Raw genomic sequence first — 19,315 nt, 5'->3', positions numbered from 1 at the left:
TTTTACTAAATTCACACATTTAAAAAATGCGACAGTTCACATAACTTTAACAGTACATACATAATGTATTATACATGGGACCCTTTAGCTACTTCTGCTCTCACTCAAATATAAGCGATGTGATGTATAGTTTTTGTCTGATTGGCTGTTGATAATAGGGATTACCCTTTTGCCTGTACCCATGCAGCCTGGCACAGGAAGTAGAGTGTAGAACTTTTCGAGAGCATTGTCATCAACTTCTCTCACCTTGGCTCGCCTGTCTCTCAGCAGCTGTCTCACTGCCCTCTCAGTGTCGCCCCCTGCTGCCAGCCATGCCTGCTTGGCTTCAGCTCTGGACAGCTTAACTCCTTCACCCATGGAGTTAAGACTACGCTGCTCCGACGTCTCTCCGTCTCTTCCAATAGCAGGCTGTGTTACAGAATCCCCTGGTTTGTAGTTTTGCTGGACCGAGGCCGCCATGGCACAGATTTCATCCAGTAGGTGAGGCAGCTCCGATGTCAGCCAATCACAAGGGTTGATGTTACTGCCGCCGCAAATGCAGAGGGCAGCATACACTTCCTCTGGGCTCACTCCCTTCTTTTCTGCTTCCTAGGAATGAGAAACAGTCAGGATGGGATAAGTTGAAGTCAGGGTTCCTGCACATTTTCAAACCAAAAAATCCATCGTTTTTCCAGACCTAGATTTGTTTTGAAGATTTTGTCTGGTGTTCAATTTACACAGATAGACATCTTGCCCCTGCTAACAAACTAGATCATACCACTGTATAGATGAAGATTGTTCTTCACAGCCACAAATATCATACTATGTGAGATGATTGGCAGGGTTCCTACACGATTTCCATTTTAAAATTCCATATTTTTCCCAGACCCTATGTTCTTGACTGGATTTGATTTTGGTAGGTATTTGATATAATGCATGCTGACAGCGGCCTGGGTAGAGCATCCCTCTATCATCTGAACATTCTTCACAAACTGTGGACTCAAATTGGCTCTACAACAACATAAAAGCTATAATTATGTGTGTATCGGACCTGAACCACAACATTTTCCATACTTTTCCAGACATTTTTGTTCAAATTCCCAAACTATTCAAGACCTGGAAATTATCAAATTCCTTTCTTATACTTCTAGTTTTTCCAGACCTGCGCAGCGACCCTGTGAAGTTGTATTATCAAATGGCCTTAGATTACAGTTGTTTCTGGATAATCTTTGGGGTAAATACTGTTACCTGCAACCCTCAATGCTGCATTCTGATTGTCTATTTTCTAACCATGCGTTCACACTGTGAGCAACGTGATCCTCAAGTCACCAGAAATCTGCTCGCCCAACCTACTCTTATCTGGTTGATTAGTTTGAGGCCATCTTCCCTCATCAGTTTCTGTCTCTTCAGCTCCAGGCTGACCCTGGGCTTGGGTTGGGGCATCACAGCCAGCTGGGGGGGCTCCTTAGTGGGGGAGAGAGGCTGGAGGAGAGACAGGGGAACAGAACCTGCAGCTGGGTCTTTAGGTGTGTTACACATCTCACACACTGCAGTGGGCTTGGTGTTGGCATAGGTGCACACCTGGCAGGTCCACTATAAAAAGGACAAAGAAAGAAAAAAGAAGGGATGCATCATAAACAGAGGGATCGAGACAGCATCATGTGCGGTAAAGTTCTTGCCTACCAACACGAGGGTCGCAGGTTCGTGTCCCGTGGTGCCTCCGGCTTGGTCGGGCGTCCATACAGGCACAATTGGCCGTGTCTGCGGGTGGGAAACTGGATTAAGGGTATGTATCCTGGTCAGTGATGTGTGGTGAGGTCAGTGGCTGGGTAGGCAAACAAATAAAAAATCTGACTGATTCAGACACATCCACTATTACTGGTGTATTGTATAATATTAAATAAATAAATACCGACAAACAAACAAACAAATAAATAAATATAGTCAATAAATATATTGACTATAGGAATAAAAGGGGGGGGGGGTCATTTCAAAAGTACACTTTAGCCTTGTTATTATGTGTTAATTTAAAGTTTAGTCATCCATCAAACATTATGTGTTGTTAACTTGTTATATTAATAAATGAGCTAAGACATGCCTAATGTGCATGTTATCCTGTGTATTCTACGCAGGAGCGGCGCTTCCTAAAATAAACGGCTACTAAAAAAAAGTCTGTACCAGGCTCCGTTTTGTTGAGATTTCCACAGCAGAGGGTTAGCTGTCAGCATGAGCTGTCAGCTTTCTGAGCCTGGCCGTAGCACCCGAAGGCAGCACACAGCTCTGTCTGTATGCCTCTGCCTGGCTGATAGAAGAACTTCCTCAAACGCGCGCATCTCGTTGCGAACCGACGAGAACGCGCATCAGACACACAAACAACATTAATATTATTTACTGTCGATGATTAAATACCGTGTTTTAGGGAGTTCTGTTGTTGTTCGCTACGTTTGTGCTGTGTCCTCTGTGTTTCTCTGTCTCTGTGCTCTCGATGCTGAAATTAAAGTCCAGCGCGATACTTTGTTCGACACGCCCACAAACGGAAACAAACCAATACCAGCCAGGGCCCAGGCACACAGCAGCTCTGTCGACCCTGTGTCGACCCTGTTAAACTGAAAACCGCAATACGCATGCGCAGACTGTCAACTCTACTGAATGAAGCCATCTCCAGCAGGGTCGGCAAGCCCATGGCAAGCCTACCCTGTGGCCTGGAGAGGCGGGGACATGCAATGAAAGGCAAGGTACAGCATAGATTTTAACACATTCTAATCGCCTTTTAGATATTTGGGGAATTTTGAGGAAAAAATAACATCAAGGACCATTAAAAATCATAGAGTAGACAATATACAATAATAATAAAAATGGTAAAAAAAATATAATAAAATAATAATTATGAATGAAAAATATATACAATTAATTTTTTTTCATTTTGATTGGATTATCACAGGGTAGGCACTCTGACTGCACATCACTGATCCTGGTTGCTGCTCCTCTGGTCAGTCGGGGCACCATTTTGGGGGGGAGGGGAACTGGAGGGAATAGCGTGATTCTCAAGTAGGCCTCAAGTGGGCCAGACAATGAAAATCAATAATCAATAATAACCTATAAATGACAAAACCTCCACCGCACTTGCAATTTTGTGATTTTTTTCCTTTTAGATATCTTATTTTTATCTTCTGAATATTGATATGACCGCTACGCTGCATACTTACACTAAGACAAATTCCTTGTATGTAATCTTTACATATTGTGGCAATAAAATGTATTCTGATTCAGAAGTGATGAGAATATAGTATAGACATCAAGTTCATCCATGTGTCTCCAGTGATAGTGGGCCAGTAACAGTGAACAGAGAACTGGACAAGTAATCTCAAATGATCTGCATCCAACTCTGTCAGTTTTATGTAGGTAGATTTATGTAGATTGGTAAAACTTACACAAAAATAAGGCACAAAAATTGCATACTATTTTGAACTAGCAGGGACTACTTTGTCTGTTTTCATATAAAGTGAAGGTGGTGGGTGATGACGAGATACTCCGTACAGCAAAAAACAAACACTACACGGTGGCTATGTAGTTGCTCATCTGAAATAGCTCCAAAAATAAACCTGGTGACAAAATGGAGTTACAATTAATTGAATTAAAAAAGTATGAATCCACAGGCTGTGTGATATGAACTAGGCTACTTCTTACTTTGGATAATGTTAGTAGCTGACTATCACTTAGTATACCAATGATCTACTAGGGACACATGGATGATTTGGTCTCTATGTGCACATGACTTAACAGGTAATTTGAGCAATGAAACAATCTACCAGAATCTTGGTGCAACCTATGTGACTCAGTGGACACGTTATCAGGAGTGCCTCTCACAGTATCAAGTTCCCATGTATTTTATAGTATGCATATATTTTTAGCATGGGGGGCCCAATGGGAATGGAAAACCTAACCCTGGCAGTGTTAATGTCATGCTCTACCTGCAGAGCTTCAGCTTCAAGGTTGAGCAGTTAAGAGAGCTACATCAGCGGCTGTAAGACAAACCTCAGACAGAGATCCTGGGGCTGACAGAGCAGGGGTGACAGATGGGCGGGTGGCCAGGCGAGGGCGCTCACACACCTCACACAGGACGCTGCTGCCTTGGTTCACAACAGTGCAGCTCTTGCACTGCCACTCTGGAGGATCAGGCAAACAAACACCACAACATGGAATTAGTTTCACTCATGTATTAGAAATTTCCTGTTTCAAAATCCTGTACTTTTCCAGATGTCAGTGTTTTGAAGATTTGTTGCTTATAGTTTATAACCTTTAACTACACAGTAAGAAAACTATGAATACATTGTAGCCTATTGTCCACAGTCTCCCAGTGGCAACTTATTTGCTGCAAGGGGATCCTGAATTTCCAATATCTTCTCAAAATATATTTGGTGTTTTCCTGGACAATATCTTTAAAAAAAGGCGGGTGTGTGACAGGAAGGTCAGCAGTTTGAATCACAAGCCATTTTCACACACAGATCGCGCAAAATTGCAGTTCAAAAGGCCCGCAAAACCGGCAGCCTCGCCACAGAAATTGCTTTCACACACAGCCAAGCAGCACCGCCACATTCCCGTCCTGGGGTGTGCTTTCAGGTGACAGCCACTGCTCCCGGATTGAAAGGCGAGTGGAGGTATTTCCACCCAGCTTCTCCTAGCCCAAATGAATATTTTCATAGGTTAGTGTAGCCTAGGCTACTGTATGATGATGAACGAATTCATTCAACAACCAAACATCGCCGATGTATGCCAGTCAACGAGCCAGCCAACGACATGCAGCTGCGGGTTGTTAAGGATCAAACTGTCCACATGCAGCATGGTAACAACAAGGCTTTCAATATTCATCTGATCGACTTTTTGGATGCACCATCATGTAGCCTATTAGGTACAAGGCTAATTCTTATCTTTTGGTTCCAGTTTTGTGTAAAGCAAATTATTCCCATGAAGTAGCCTAATTAGCATCCATACTCCGTTCTGAAAGACGACGCCCGCATATCAAACAGCTGCAGTCTGCATAACGTTCATCGGGGGAATAGTAGCCTATAGGCTATAAATCCACATGACTACTTAGTAGTTTTTGTAAGGGAATGCACAAGTGGCTAGCTAGACAGATTGCAGTTCTGGAGCTGGTTTCCAGAGGGAATATCCTCAGACCAACTGGCCACAGACAGCTATAGTCCTCTGAAGCGTATTATTATATCCGTAAATTTTTACCTACTAATGTCAACATCGTTTGAGCATAAAGCCTAACCTACTTACAGGCACAGAGCATTCCTCCTGGCACCCCTGCGGTCATGATTGTATAGGCTACTTTTTTTACTTTCACTGTCTTTCTTGCTGCATGAGGTGATTTCCCCTGTAATTTTTTTTATGAATGAGCTGAGCATTCGCACTGTTCCGTATGGAGGACCAGGAGAGTCTTACGCTAATGAATAGAGTGTCCCCTTAATAATTATCCAATCGTACAATTAAAAAGAGTAATTTCAAAAAGAATTCACAAATGACGTATTAATACATCATTAAAAAGTCGTATTTGGAAAAGGAACTTCAAAAACATCCATTAAACAGTGTATTTCAAAATGGAATTACGAATACATCATTTAAAACATCATTTAATACATTGTTTCCTTATTCCTATTCGAAATAACCATTTGGAATTGTATTTGAAGTCACTATATTAAATCCCCAATTCGAAATAACGATTGGAAATGCCATTTACCCATTGCATGACACTTTTGGCCTTAGCCTAGAAAAACTGTGTAAAACAATGCAAATTAGACATGTACTTTAATTTTAAATTTGACATACCTTGTAGGCCCTGGAGAGTCTTAAGCTAATGAATAGAGTGTTCCTTTAATAATTATCTAATCGTACAATTAAAAAGAGTAATTTCAAAAAGAATTCACAAATGACGTATTAATACATCATTAAAAAGTCGTATTTGGAAAAGGAACTTCAAAAACATCCATTAAACAGTGTATTTCAAAATGGAATTACAAATACATCATTTAAAACATCATTTAAACAGTGTATTTCAAAATGGAATTACGAATACATCATTTAAAACATAATTTAATACATCATTCCCTCATTCCTATTCGAAATAACCATTTGGAATTGTATTTGAAGTCACTATTTCAAAACTAATTCAAAAAACCGTTTGGAAAACCATTTTGTTTTAACATGACACTTTTTTGCTCTTTGTCCCCAGCCAAACAGTGTCAATCGTGAATTGAGCCCCCTAATGCAAATGAGCCATGTAACAGGCTCTCTGATTGGCTAGAGAGCTTTGAGGCGCGAAAGAGCCTGGCTCAGTGGACTGCCTCTTTGTGTTCACACCCAGAGATAGATACAAGAGTTGTGACATGTCCATTCACTCCACTGGACCAGTTTGTTTTTAACCCACAAAAAGGTCCTGGATTAAGCAGCGCTGTCGAGTTGCAGCAAAATTCACACTCTGTGTTGTACTTTGAAAGGGTCAGACATTTAAAAAAGTAAAATTTTGAAAAAGTCAAATAGTACTTAGTGACAAAGTAACGTTAGTTGCAAGCTAACTGAGCCAACTGAGCTAGCTTAAACATGTTTGCTAGCCTGTCCATGTGGTCTTCCTCGATTTAGCCGAGAGTAGCTGGCTGGCTAGCAGCAGAGCATGGGTGATTCTACCGAGCATGTTTCATGACAAAGCCGAACAAGTGTGGCAAACCTTCGCTAACCTGACCATCTGCTTAATGCAAGATTTGTTTAACGTTAGTGATTATTTTGTTAAGGCCTTGTGACAAATCATTGGCACCGCAAGTGCTTGCCATGGTAGCGTACAACATGAGAGACTGCTGGCTTATGATACCCACAGGGCCCGCAGCTAACGTGCAGCTAACCTGTAGTGTAGGCTTACCTGTGTGTTGTGTGCTAACGCTAAGCTAACTGCTACACCAATAGATATTTCCACAACTAACTTAACGCCAAACAAAATACATAAACATCGTAACGTTATCGGGACTAGTACGTGATAGAAGATAGATCGAATGCAACATTAACCTACCGTCAATCGGATGGCGCCGGTCCTGATCCACACTACAAGACGATAGACATGGCGTCTCCTCTCGCCTCGGTGCAACTGAAGGAAGCGAGCGACGGCTCTCCATTTCGGTGGCAAGGTCCCGTAATATTCGGGGAATGTCGGACATTTCTGACAGAGGTATCTTGCTACAATGCTTCTTTCTGGCTTGTCCAGCATCAAATCCTGCATGTGCATAGACTAGAGTCTGGTCTGCACTCTGCGCTCTGGAGCATGAGACAAAGAATGTTACCTGGCTGGCGGCAAATGACTGGGGGTGGGGTGGGTGTGACCAGAGGGTGGGACCAGAGGAATCTAGTAAGAGAATGGCGTCAGCGGAGGTCCAAAATCATGAATCATGTAGCCATTACGTTTGGATGCATAAAATAGCATAAAATATACAATTTGACTTTTTTAAACGTCTGACCCTTTCAAAGTACAACACAGAGTGTGAATTTTGCTGCAACTCGACAGCGCTGCTTAATCCAGGACCTTTTTGTGGGGTAAAAAAAAAACTGGTCCAGTGGAGTGAATGGACATGTCACAACTCTTGTATCTATATAGCTCTGGGTGTGAACACAAAGAGGCAGTCCACTGAGCCAGGCTCTTTCGTGCCTCAAAGCTCTCTAGCCAATCAGAGAGCCTGTTACATGGCTCATTTGCATTAGAGGGCTCAATTCACAATTGACACTGTTTGGCTGGGGACAAAGAGCAAAAAAGTGTCATGTTAAAACAAAATGGTTTTCCAATCGGTTTTTTGAATTGGTTTTGAAATAGTGACTTCAAATACAATTCCAAATGGTTATTTCGAATAGGAATAAGGAAATGATGTATTAAATTATGTTTTAAATGATGTATTCGTAATTCCATTTTGAAATACACTGTTTAAATTATGTTTTAAATGATGTATTCGTAATTCCATTTTGAAATACACTGTTTAATGGATGTTTTTGAAGTTCCTTTTCCAAATACGACTTTTTAATGATGTATTAATACGTCATTTGTGGATTATTTTTGAAATTACTCTTTTTAATTGTATGATTAGATATTCATTAGCTTAAGACTCTCCAGGGCCTACAAGGTATGTCAAATTAAAAATTAAAGTACATGTCTAATTTGCATTGTTTTACACAGTTTTTCTAGGCTAAGGCCAAAAGTGTCATGCAATGGGTAAATGGCATTTCGAATCGTTATTTCGAATCGGGGATTTAATATAGTGACTTCAAATACAATTCCAAATGGTTATTTCGAATAGGAATAAGGAAACAATGTATTAAATGATGTTTTAAATGATGTATTCATAATTCCATTTTGAAATACACTGTTTAATGGATGTTTTTGAAGTTCCTTTTCCAAATACGACTTTTTAATGATGTATTAATACGTCATTTGTGAATTCTTTTTGAAATTACTCTTTTTAATTGTATGATTGGATAATTATTAAGGGGACACTCTATTCATTAGCGTAAGACTCTCCTGGTCCTCCATAGTTCCGGGTTGCTGCTCCGACGCTTTCAAGTGGAGGCGGGTTGCCAGGTAACCCGGCGCTGTGACTAGGTCGGCTGGCGGGACGAAAGGCATACAACAATTATCCACCAAACCGCGTTCACAACTTTCACATCGGAGGCGCGGATCCTATTTTCCGTGCATTTTGCGGCTTTCAAGGCCAGTGTGAAAGCGGCTCCAGACTTTCTGGGTAAATCGGGGTGGGAAAAGTTAATGAGAAACTCTCTCTCCTTCCTTAACCAACATTAAGCAAGAAACGAAACCCTCAATTACTAATTAAGTAGAGCTGCTCAGTGGCTAGTAGAAGAAGACAGTGGCTGTTGCGTGTGTAGATTCCAGATATCAAATGTCTACTTGCGTGAGTAAGAAATGACCCTTCTAGCTTTCCTGTACGCCTGTATAGGTTGAAGTCTGACCTGTGTTGGGAGATGAAGGAACAGACACAGGCTCTTCCTGAGCGCTGGAGGCAGGTGTGGCGAGGCGAGGCCGCTCACAGGTCACACAGAGCACGGCTCGCATCTCATTCACCGTGGTGCAGTGCCCACACTCCCATGGTGACAGAGACGGGCTGGGAAACAAGAAGGAACAGCAATGGAATTATAATTTACCTGCCTCTATCATCCCATCGACAGCACTGCAATGTCTTTTGGTATGTGGCATGGGGGCCATCATCATGCAATCAATCAAACATAATGGCCACTTACATTTTTGTCATTTAGCTGAAACTTATCCACAACGACTTCTACTAAATTAGCAGGGCAAGGGTTCAGTATCTTGCTCAAGGGCACTTTGATAGAGCAGGACATGACAAATGGCTCTTATACAGATCAAAATTGTGACCTTTAAGGCTGAATTATAGTTTTGTGTCACTATACTGTAGTAGGCGTCTGCGGTACTGGAGTAGCCCGCACAGCCTCTCACTGTAGCTTCCATGAACCAAACCATCAACATTTTAACTGCAGAGTGGGAAGATGCAAGACTGCAATAACTTTGACTGGCTCGCTTCATATGTTGTCCTACCTGTACCTGGGTGATGTCTGCCGATAGTGAAGACAACATGGAGCAGATTGAAGAGAGACGAGATGAGGTTCGCAAATATGTTCATTTCTAGGACACCTCATCTCCAAATTAAACATTACCAGATATCACAGAAATCATGGCGAGAAATATCCCAGAACATGAGTTTCAGAGAATGTAAACAACACCATTTCTGTTGTTATTACATCTTTGCTAACAAAGCATGACATTTACAGTGGTCTATGTACAGAATCACCAATGCAGAATGCTTGCACCAATGTAGTAGGCTTGGGCAGTGTTAAGGTATTTAGAAATACCGACGGTATGATTTTCAATACCGTCAAAACCATTTTCTATCTTTTTTGTTCAACCAAAATAGTCGCCAAGTGTCCTTGCGTGTGCTGGGCTTAGCCTACATTATTTTTATTATTATTATTGTTTAACATAGGTTACTTTCTGTTTAACCTTATTAATAGGCAAGCATATCGTGTTCCAAGTAACACTATATTGTTTAAGACCACTTTAAAATGAACATGTTACAGGCTTGCCCATAATGGTGCCCATTCCATTCATTTAATTGGCATTCTCCATTGCAGACATTAGTGAACAACATTGTAAATAAAGTTTTCTGAAACATAGAAGTTGCAAACCTTTTTGTATTGATGGAGATGAATTTATACAACAGGACCTTAGCTAACAGAATAATTATTTGGTGGTAGAAAAGAAACACTAAACACAAAACCAAACTCTCCCGCATAACCAATCAGGCCAGTAAAATAATCGGTTCACCCCAAATCCCCCTGTCTGAATTGTACGACCGGTCAGTCATCAGGAAAGCCACCCACATCACACAGGACCCCTCTCACCTCCTTCACCAATCCTTTCAGTTACTCCCCTCAGGTCTCTCACCTCCTTCACCAATCCTTTCAGTTACTCCCCTCAGGTCTCTCTCACCTCCTTCACCAATCCTTTCAGTTACTCCCCTCAGGTCCCTCTCACCTCCTTCACCAATCCTTTCAGTTACTCCCCTCAGGTCTCTCAACTCCTTCACCAATCCTTTCAGTTACTCCCCTCAGGTCCCTCTCACCTCCTTCACCAATCCTTTCAGTTACTCCCCTCAGGTCTCTCTCACCTCCTTCACCAATCCTTTCAGTTACTCCCCTCAGGTCCCTCTCACCTCCTTCACCAATCCTTTCAGTTACTCCCCTCAGGTCTCTCACCTCCTTCACCAATCCTTTCAGTTACTCCCCTCAGGTCTCTCACCTCCTTCACCAATCCTTTCAGTTACTCCCCTCAGGTCTCTCACCTCCTTCACCAATCCTTTCAGTTACTCCCCTCAGGTCTCTCTCACCTCCTTCACCAATCCTTTCAGTTACTCCCCTCAGGTCTCTCTCACCTCCTTCACCAATCCTTTCAGTTACTCCCCTCAGGTCTCTCTCACCTCCTTCACCAATCCTTTCAGTTACTCCCCTCAGGTCCCTCTCACCTCCTTCACCAATCCTTTCAGTTACTCCCCTCAGGTCCCTCTCACCTCCTTCACCAATCCTTTCAGTTACTCCCCTCAGGTCTCTCACCTCCTTCACCAATCCTTTCAGTTACTCCCCTCAGGTCTCTCACCTCCTTCACCAATCCTTTCAGTTACTCCCCTCAGGTCTCTCTCACCTCCTTCACCAATCCTTTCAGTTACTCCCCTCAGGTCCCTCTCACCTCCTTCACCAATCCTTTCAGTTACTCCCCTCAGGTCCCTCTCACCTCCTTCACCAATCCTTTCAGTTACTCCCCTCAGGTCTCTCAACTCCTTCACCAATCCTTTCAGTTACTCCCCTCAGGTCTCTCACCTCCTTCACCAATCCTTTCAGTTACTCCCCTCAGGTCTCTCACCTCCTTCACCAATCCTTTCAGTTACTCCCCTCAGGTCTCTCTCACCTCCTTCACCAATCCTTTCAGTTACTCCCCTCAGGTCTCTCTCACCTCCTTCACCAATCCTTTCAGTTACTCCCCTCAGGTCTCTCTCACCTCCTTCACCAATCCTTTCAGTTACTCCCCTCAGGTCCCTCTCACCTCCTTCACCAATCCTTTCAGTTACTCCCCTCAGGTCCCTCTCACCTCCTTCACCAATCCTTTCAGTTACTCCCCTCAGGTCTCTCACCTCCTTCACCAATCCTTTCAGTTACTCCCCTCAGGTCTCTCACCTCCTTCACCAATCCTTTCAGTTACTCCCCTCAGGTCTCTCTCACCTCCTTCACCAATCCTTTCAGTTACTCCCCTCAGGTCTCTCTCACCTCCTTCACCAATCCTTTCAGTTACTCCCCTCAGGTCTCTCTCACCTCCTTCACCAATCCTTTCAGTTACTCCCCTCAGGTCCCTCTCACCTCCTTCACCAATCCTTTCAGTTACTCCCCTCAGGTCCCTCTCACCTCCTTCACCAATCCTTTCAGTTACTCCCCTCAGGTCTCTCAACTCCTTCACCAATCCTTTCAGTTACTCCCCTCAGGTCTCTCACCTCCTTCACCAATCCTTTCAGTTACTCCCCTCAGGTCCCTCTCACCTCCTTCACCAATCCTTTCAGTTACTCCCCTCAGGTCTCTCACCTCCTTCACCAATCCTTTCAGTTACTCCCCTCAGGTCTCTCACCTCCTTCACCAATCCTTTCAGTTACTCCCCTCAGGTCTCTCACCTCCTTCACCAATCCTTTCAGTTACTCCCCTCAGGTCTCTCTCACCTCCTTCACCAATCCTTTCAGTTACTCCCCTCAGGTCTCTCTCACCTCCTTCACCAATCCTTTCAGTTACTCCCCTCAGGTCCCTCTCACCTCCTTCACCAATCCTTTCAGTTACTCCCCTCAGGTCTCTCAACTCCTTCACCAATCCTTTCAGTTACTCCCCTCAGGTCTCTCACCTCCTTCACCAATCCTTTCAGTTACTCCCCTCAGGTCTCTCACCTCCTTCACCAATCCTTTCAGTTACTCCCCTCAGGTCTCTCACCTCCTTCACCAATCCTTTCAGTTACTCCCCTCAGGTCTCTCACCTCCTTCACCAATCCTTTCAGTTACTCCCCTCAGGTCTCTCTCACCTCCTTCACCAATCCTTTCAGTTACTCCCCTCAGGTCTCTCTCACCTCCTTCACCAATCCTTTCAGTTACTCCCCTCAGGTCCCTCTCACCTCCTTCACCAATCCTTTCAGTTACTCCCCTCAGGTCTCTCAACTCCTTCACCAATCCTTTCAGTTACTCCCCTCAGGTCTCTCACCTCCTTCACCAATCCTTTCAGTTACTCCCCTCAGGTCTCTCACCTCCTTCACCAATCCTTTCAGTTACTCCCCTCAGGTCTCTCTCACCTCCTTCACCAATCCTTTCAGTTACTCCCCTCAGGTCTCTCAACTCCTTCACCAATCCTTTCAGTTACTCCCTTCAGGTCGACGCTACAAAGTCCCACTGGCCCGGATAACATCATTCATCGCATCCGCAATCACCGCCCTCAACCTTTTAAAGTAGGAACTGCACTTTTTTTGTACTTTTTAACTACTGCACTTTGACCCCCCTCTAGTATTGTCTTTTAAATGAGGACTGCACTTTTAACATCTTAACACTGCTTTTGTCAGTTTTGTTTTTTATTATATGTGTCTGTGTGTTTTTAATGTGTTTTGTAACATGCACCTGAGCTTGGTCAAAGGAAAAAATTCTGTTGTGTTGTGACAGACAATAAAGTTTTTGAATCTTGAATCTTGAATCTAACACAATTGGCTGGTTAAAAGAAACACTTAACACAATTGGCTGGTTACTCGCACAGACACCTACGCTGTAGCTACAGAGACACTTTCATGCCAAACTATAAACTATGACTCAGCCTTTAGGTGTGGAATGATCACTCTAATCAGTCGGTCACCTTGCTGACCAAATAAGGAAATAACCCTATCAGTAAATGGCTGTGTTCGTTAAGGTTCCTGTTTTTGCTCACCTGGATGTTTTGGCCGGTGTAAGGACTGTTCTGTTGTGCCCTTTGCGGTCAGGGTGAGAGTGGAAGAGCCTGTCACAGTTCACACACAGCCTCTGAACACAGGTGGAGCACTGCACATACACAGAGGAAATACCACAGATGCAGCAGGTCTCTTTAGGGGGGTAAAAAACATACACAACAAAATACAGGTTACTTTCCTATCCACAAGAATAAGGTCATTTTTGTCTAGTGGTCTTTTTGACCCACTATCAGAACTTAAGTGGCAAATATAGAAACAATACATTTTGTTTGATTGATGATGCTTGATTTTGGGATATGATGGCACATAATACTGCTGTCTTATTTTATGATAACAAGCACATTCTTATTTAAAAACTCTGACAAAGTGAGATATGAAACACTTTGATTATTTAACATGTGATTTTGCATACATGAGCCATATCGTGATATATATTGATACAAAACTGTAACATACCCTGTATTCTGTCTCTCTTGTGGCTGGCTCTGGACGGGTGGCGGTGGAAGAGGTCATCACACGCATCGCAGAAAGGCAGCTGGCCGCAAGACGGGCAAAGCAGAGTGGAAGTGCCGCTGCACAGATTACATCCGCTAGCGGGACGAGAAGCTGGAGAGGAAGAAAAAGTACTGAAGGATACTGACCAGGCATTGAACTGTGGTTAAGATTCAAGATTCAAGATTCAAGATTTATTAAGTGTCCCAAAAGGGCAAATTGGATTGCAGAAAGCGTAGTACGAGGTGTACATACATAAAAACAAATAAGACAAAAAAAACATTGTAAAAACAGTCTAGAGCAGCAGTTTAAAGTGCAACACAATAGTTAAAGTGCAAATGACAACAGTAGCAACGATCTAAAGTGCACAGTAGAGATATAATGTGCATAGTAGCAAAGTGCAGTTCGCTCACAGCAGCACATTTATATCACAAGAAAGAGCTACGATGTATCATTGTATTAAAGCACAAAAGAAAAAACCTCAGTCCAGACCAAAGGGCAGACAAAGTATATAATACAGATATACTGTACTGTACCCCTAAGAATAAATAAAGATAAAAGAATAAAAGAATACAAGGATAAAATAATAAATAACAAAATAACAGCAACGAGATGGGGAGACATTACATTTGTACCCCAGCAGCGTTCAACGCTCTGATAGAGACAGGCACAAAGGAATTTCTGTATCTGTTCTTTTTAACTATGGGGGCACGAAGGCGGAGCCTGGAAGGAAGCAGCTCATATTCGAACCTCAGAGGGTGGGCATCATCTGATCGGATGGACACAGCTTTTTTCAGCACCTGGTTATTACAAATCTGGTCCAGGCTTCTGAACTGGGTTCCGGCTATTTTCGAAGCCACCTTCACTATTCTCCCCAGGGAGTTCTTGTCTTTAGTACAAAGATTACCATACCAGCAGATTATGGAAAATGATATGACAGACTCCACAAAAGCACTATAGAACATTTTCATCAGAGTTTTATCAACCTGAAATTTGGCCAGCTTCCTAAGGCAGAAGAGGCGCTGCTGACCTTTCTTACACAGCATGTCGGTATTCAGATCAAACTTCAGCTTGCTGTCAATTACCGTACCCAGATATTTGTAGTCTGTCACTATATCGACAGGCTGACCGTTGACAAAACTGCTCTGGGGAACAGGGGGGGAACGTCGAAAATCAATACAAACCTCTTTCGTTTTGGAAACGTTGAGTTGTAAGGAAGCGTTTTCGCACCAAGAAACGAAGTCGTCAATGACTAGAAGCCAGCGTGGTACAGTAGTCAAGTCACTATATCTCGAGTCCGAGTCCAGTGTTGAGTCCCCAGTGTTCAAGTCAAAGTCAAAGTCCGAATCACCAAAGAAGAGTTCAAGTCGAGTTACTGAACGTGAGTGTGAATCCACATGTAGGTGGAACACACGTAACAGTATTAATATAGCTATCAGTATCGTATGCCAAATTATTAGGGCCTATTACCAAAAAAAAAAAAAAAAAGATATCAACAAAACATTCTTTATCAATAATTAACAAGTCAAGAGTCCTCCAACATCCAAGGCCCAATGCATGAATGACTGCTCGAGTCCAAATCTGAGTCATCAGTGTTCCAGTCCAAGTCGAGTGACGAGTCCTGAAAATGAGTCCAGGACTCGGACTCAAGTACTACAACACTGTTAGAAGGTGCGGAGGTGTGCGGCTCACGTGTGGAGGGTTTGGGGGGTTCTCCATGCCCAGGAACCGGAGTGGGCTTGGCTGGGATAGATGGGACTGGGGGCTTTTGTCCTTGCTCCTCCCCAGGCAGGATATCCACAGCGTCACCCACCACCGCATCCTGAGGACACCAGCACAGCAGAGTTAACACTCTTCACATGCATATGAAGAGTTAGAGGAGAGGAAAACATAATATGACTGCAACGAATATGACAAATCATCATGGACACAGCAGTGTTGAGTATTGGAAATTAAAAAGTACTGCATTACCTGATTTGAGAAAATACATATTCCTTTATAGGCACCGCGATCCGACCTTCCATTTCCCAGAAAATGTCAACTTTTCTCTGATTGGATAAAAATTGGCCCCGAACTCAAACTATCCAATCAGAGAAGAGTTGACATTTTCTGGGAAACGGAAGGTCAGATATGCCTATATAGGTTATATGTATTATATGTACGTATTATATTTATAGTTGCGGAGATACGTCTGCCCTGCATGCAGGGCTACAGGAGAGAGATAGAGGACAGTGGGGGTTTGAAGTCACTGACTAAACACTCTATTTCAGTGATTGCTGTCAGAATATAGAGCCATTTAACACTTATTTTAACACAAAAACATCGCCGAATGTACCTTTAAGTGTGCCTTTTATTAGCAGAAAACCATGCTTGAGATGATTTCATCTGTTTGCATGATTGTGCTTTGTATGGTTGTGCCAAAGTATCAAAGTCAACATTTTGGAATTGTTGACGACACTCGAAAACAGGTTCAAACGTACAGTCACTGCAAATGTTTGTACAGACCTGCTGGACAACAAATGGGATGATATCTTTGAAGGATTCAGGGTGAGGATGTGTTCCCTGAGACAAACAAACAAACAACCCACAGAGGAATAAGGGAGGACTGAAATGAAACAGCGAATACAGTAGCTAACCTCACACAATGAGCTGACCACACAGTTCCCACACCTACTTAAACATCAAATTCAAGGTCTTTTCAAGGGATTTCCAGGCCCAATTCCCTCAAATTCAAGGACCCAAACGGGCATAGATTGAGACATGGATCAAGGATGATTACTGCTACAAGTTACTTTGAACACTGAGAATGTTTTCTAATGAGAACTAGCAGGCTTTACAGAACCTCACACAGACAACAATTAAAAGGAGAGAGAGGCTTGAATGTGTGAACACTTCTCAACTGTGCTGTGTTACACATTAGACAATATTAAAAGAACTTAAATGACCCATGTCTGTTTTCAAAAACTTTCAAGGCCTTGATTCCCCCCCTCAAATTCACAAACTTTCAAGGATTTCAAGGACCAGTGGGACCCTGTGACCATCATCACAGATGTTTTGGATTGCTTACGAAGAAGCTTGCAGACGCATCCACTGAACACTCACCTTGATGAGCATGTCCACCTCCAAGCGCAGGGTCATGACCTCGATCGTCACCGCGGCAACTTTCTCAGCATCTGGGTCGGCGACATCATCAGGGAAACTGAGGCCATCAAACTGCTGATTGGTGTAGCCGTAGAGGTACAGGACTCTCCGCCCACCCTGCGGAAGGCAGCCAGTCAGAGTTGAGATCTTTGTTCTTGATTATTCAAATTAGACATGAGCTACTTTCTCAAAACAGATGAGTTGGCTCCCACAATTTACAAACGCTCCTGCCTACCCATCTGTATTTCAGCAGCTCTCAAAGTTGATCACAAAAATAAGGCAGGATATCCGGTCAAAATAAGGCAGGATATCCGGTCAAAATAAGGCAGGATATCCGGTCAAAATAAGACAGGATATCCGGTCAAAATAAGGCAGGATATCCAGTCAAAATAAGACCGGATATCCGGTCAAAATAAGACAGGATATCCGGTCAAAATAAGACAGGATATCCGGTCAAAATAAGACAGGATATCCGGTCAAAATAAGACCGGATATCCGGTCAAAATAAGACCGGATATCCGGTCAAAATAAGGCAGGATATCTGGTCAAAATAAGAGGATATCCGGTCGAAATAAGACAGGATATCCGGTCAAAATAAGGCAGGACATCCGGTCAAAATAAGGCAGGATATCTGGTCAAAATAAGACAGGATATCCGGTCAAAATAAGGCAGGACATCCGGTCAAAATAAGGCAGGATATCTGGTCAAAATAAGACAGGATATCCGGTCAAAATAAGGCAGGATATCCGGTCAAAATAAGGCAGGATATCCGGTCAAAATAAGGCAGGATATCTGGTAAAAATAAGACAGGACATCCGGTCAAAATAAGGCAGGATATCTGGTCAAAATAAGGCAGGATATCTGGTCAAAATAAGAGGATATCCGGTCGAAATAAGACAGGATATCCGGTCAAAATAAGGCAGGACATCCGGTCAAAATAAGGCAGGATATCTGGTCAAAATAAGACAGGATATCCGGTCAAAATAAGGCAGGACATCCGGTCAAAATAAGGCAGGATATCTGGTCAAAATAAGACAGGATATCCGGTCAAAATAAGGCAGGATATCCGGTCAAAATAAGGCAGGATATCCGGTCAAAATAAGGCAGGATATCTGGTAAAAATAAGACAGGACATCCGGTCAAAATAAGGCAGGATATCTGGTCAAAATAAGAGGATATCCGGTCAAAATAAGGCAGGATATCTGGTAAAAATAAGGCAGGATATCTGGTAAAAATAAGACAGGATATCCGCATTATCCGGTAAAAATAAGGCAGGATATCTGGTAAAAATAAGACAGGATATCCGCATTATCCGGTCAAAATAAGGCAGGATATCTGGTCAAAATAAGAGGATATCCGGTCAAAATAAGACAGGATATCCGGTCAAAATAAGGCAGGATATCCGGTCAAAATAAGGCAGGATATCCAGTCAAAATAAGGCAGGATATCCGGTCAAAATAAGGCAGGATACCCGGTCAAAATAAGGCAGGATATCCGGTCAAAATAAGACAGGATATCTGGTCAAAATAAGACAGGATATCCGGTCAAATTAAGGCAGGACATCCGGTCAAAATAAGCCAGGACATCCGGTCAAAATAAGCCAGGACATCCGGTCAAAATAAGGCAGGATATCCACCAAAATAACAAGGCATCCTCCCGGTCTGAAGCGGGTTTTTTTCTTTGGAAGATGACAACTTCCGCTGTCGGGCTGAAATACAGACTGTCTCTGGAGTATTCAAAGATTGTGGAAGAGACAGACTGGCTTGAGAGACTAGGCATGAGACAGTTAACCTAGATGAGGCTGACCTTCAGACCTTCTCTGCACAATACAAGCCGCCCTCAGCAAGTTACTTCTTATTACAGATGATAATGAATGAATGGTGGTTGGGTAGTGTTAGAGAATGGAATTTACCACTCCTCATCCGCAATATAATATATGTAACAGCTAATATAAACCAAATAAATTGAAACCAGGAGTCCAGGAAGTGTATTATAGAAGTATATTAAAAACCATACATTCTCTGGACTCCTGGTTTCAATTTATTTGGTTTATATTAGCTGTTACATATATTATATTGCGGATGAGGAGTAATATTAAAATAAATAAATATTTTGTTTTAAACCTTT

The 19,315-nt window shown here is 42.7% G+C and overlaps 1 protein-coding gene across 1 annotated transcript in view; it reads right to left on the bottom strand.

Moving 5' to 3' along the window:
* The window catches only part of LOC310772290 (E3 ubiquitin-protein ligase RNF31-like), a 50,454-nt gene that overhangs the window by 27,557 nt on the left and 3,582 nt on the right, over positions 1 to 19,315 (bottom strand). Inside the window, exons 4-12 of the mRNA XM_083632053.1 lie at positions 17,150 to 17,305; positions 16,553 to 16,609; positions 15,740 to 15,869; positions 14,012 to 14,161; positions 13,537 to 13,687; positions 8,980 to 9,131; positions 4,015 to 4,145; positions 1,333 to 1,572; positions 247 to 588 (exon numbers count right to left, since the gene is read on the bottom strand). Coding sequence (XP_083488179.1) covers positions 247 to 588; positions 1,333 to 1,572; positions 4,015 to 4,145; positions 8,980 to 9,131; positions 13,537 to 13,687; positions 14,012 to 14,161; positions 15,740 to 15,869; positions 16,553 to 16,609; positions 17,150 to 17,305 — 1,509 coding nt within the window. The remainder of the gene's footprint in view (positions 1 to 246; positions 589 to 1,332; positions 1,573 to 4,014; positions 4,146 to 8,979; positions 9,132 to 13,536; positions 13,688 to 14,011; positions 14,162 to 15,739; positions 15,870 to 16,552; positions 16,610 to 17,149; positions 17,306 to 19,315) is intronic.

This window comes from Poromitra crassiceps, assembly GCF_964638095.1.
Source record: "Poromitra crassiceps genome assembly, chromosome: 2".
In the NCBI taxonomy this organism is placed as follows: domain Eukaryota; kingdom Metazoa; phylum Chordata; class Actinopteri; order Beryciformes; family Melamphaidae; genus Poromitra; species Poromitra crassiceps.
Note: the sequence above shows the minus strand (reverse complement) of the source record. Positions and strands in the feature narration are given on the sequence as shown.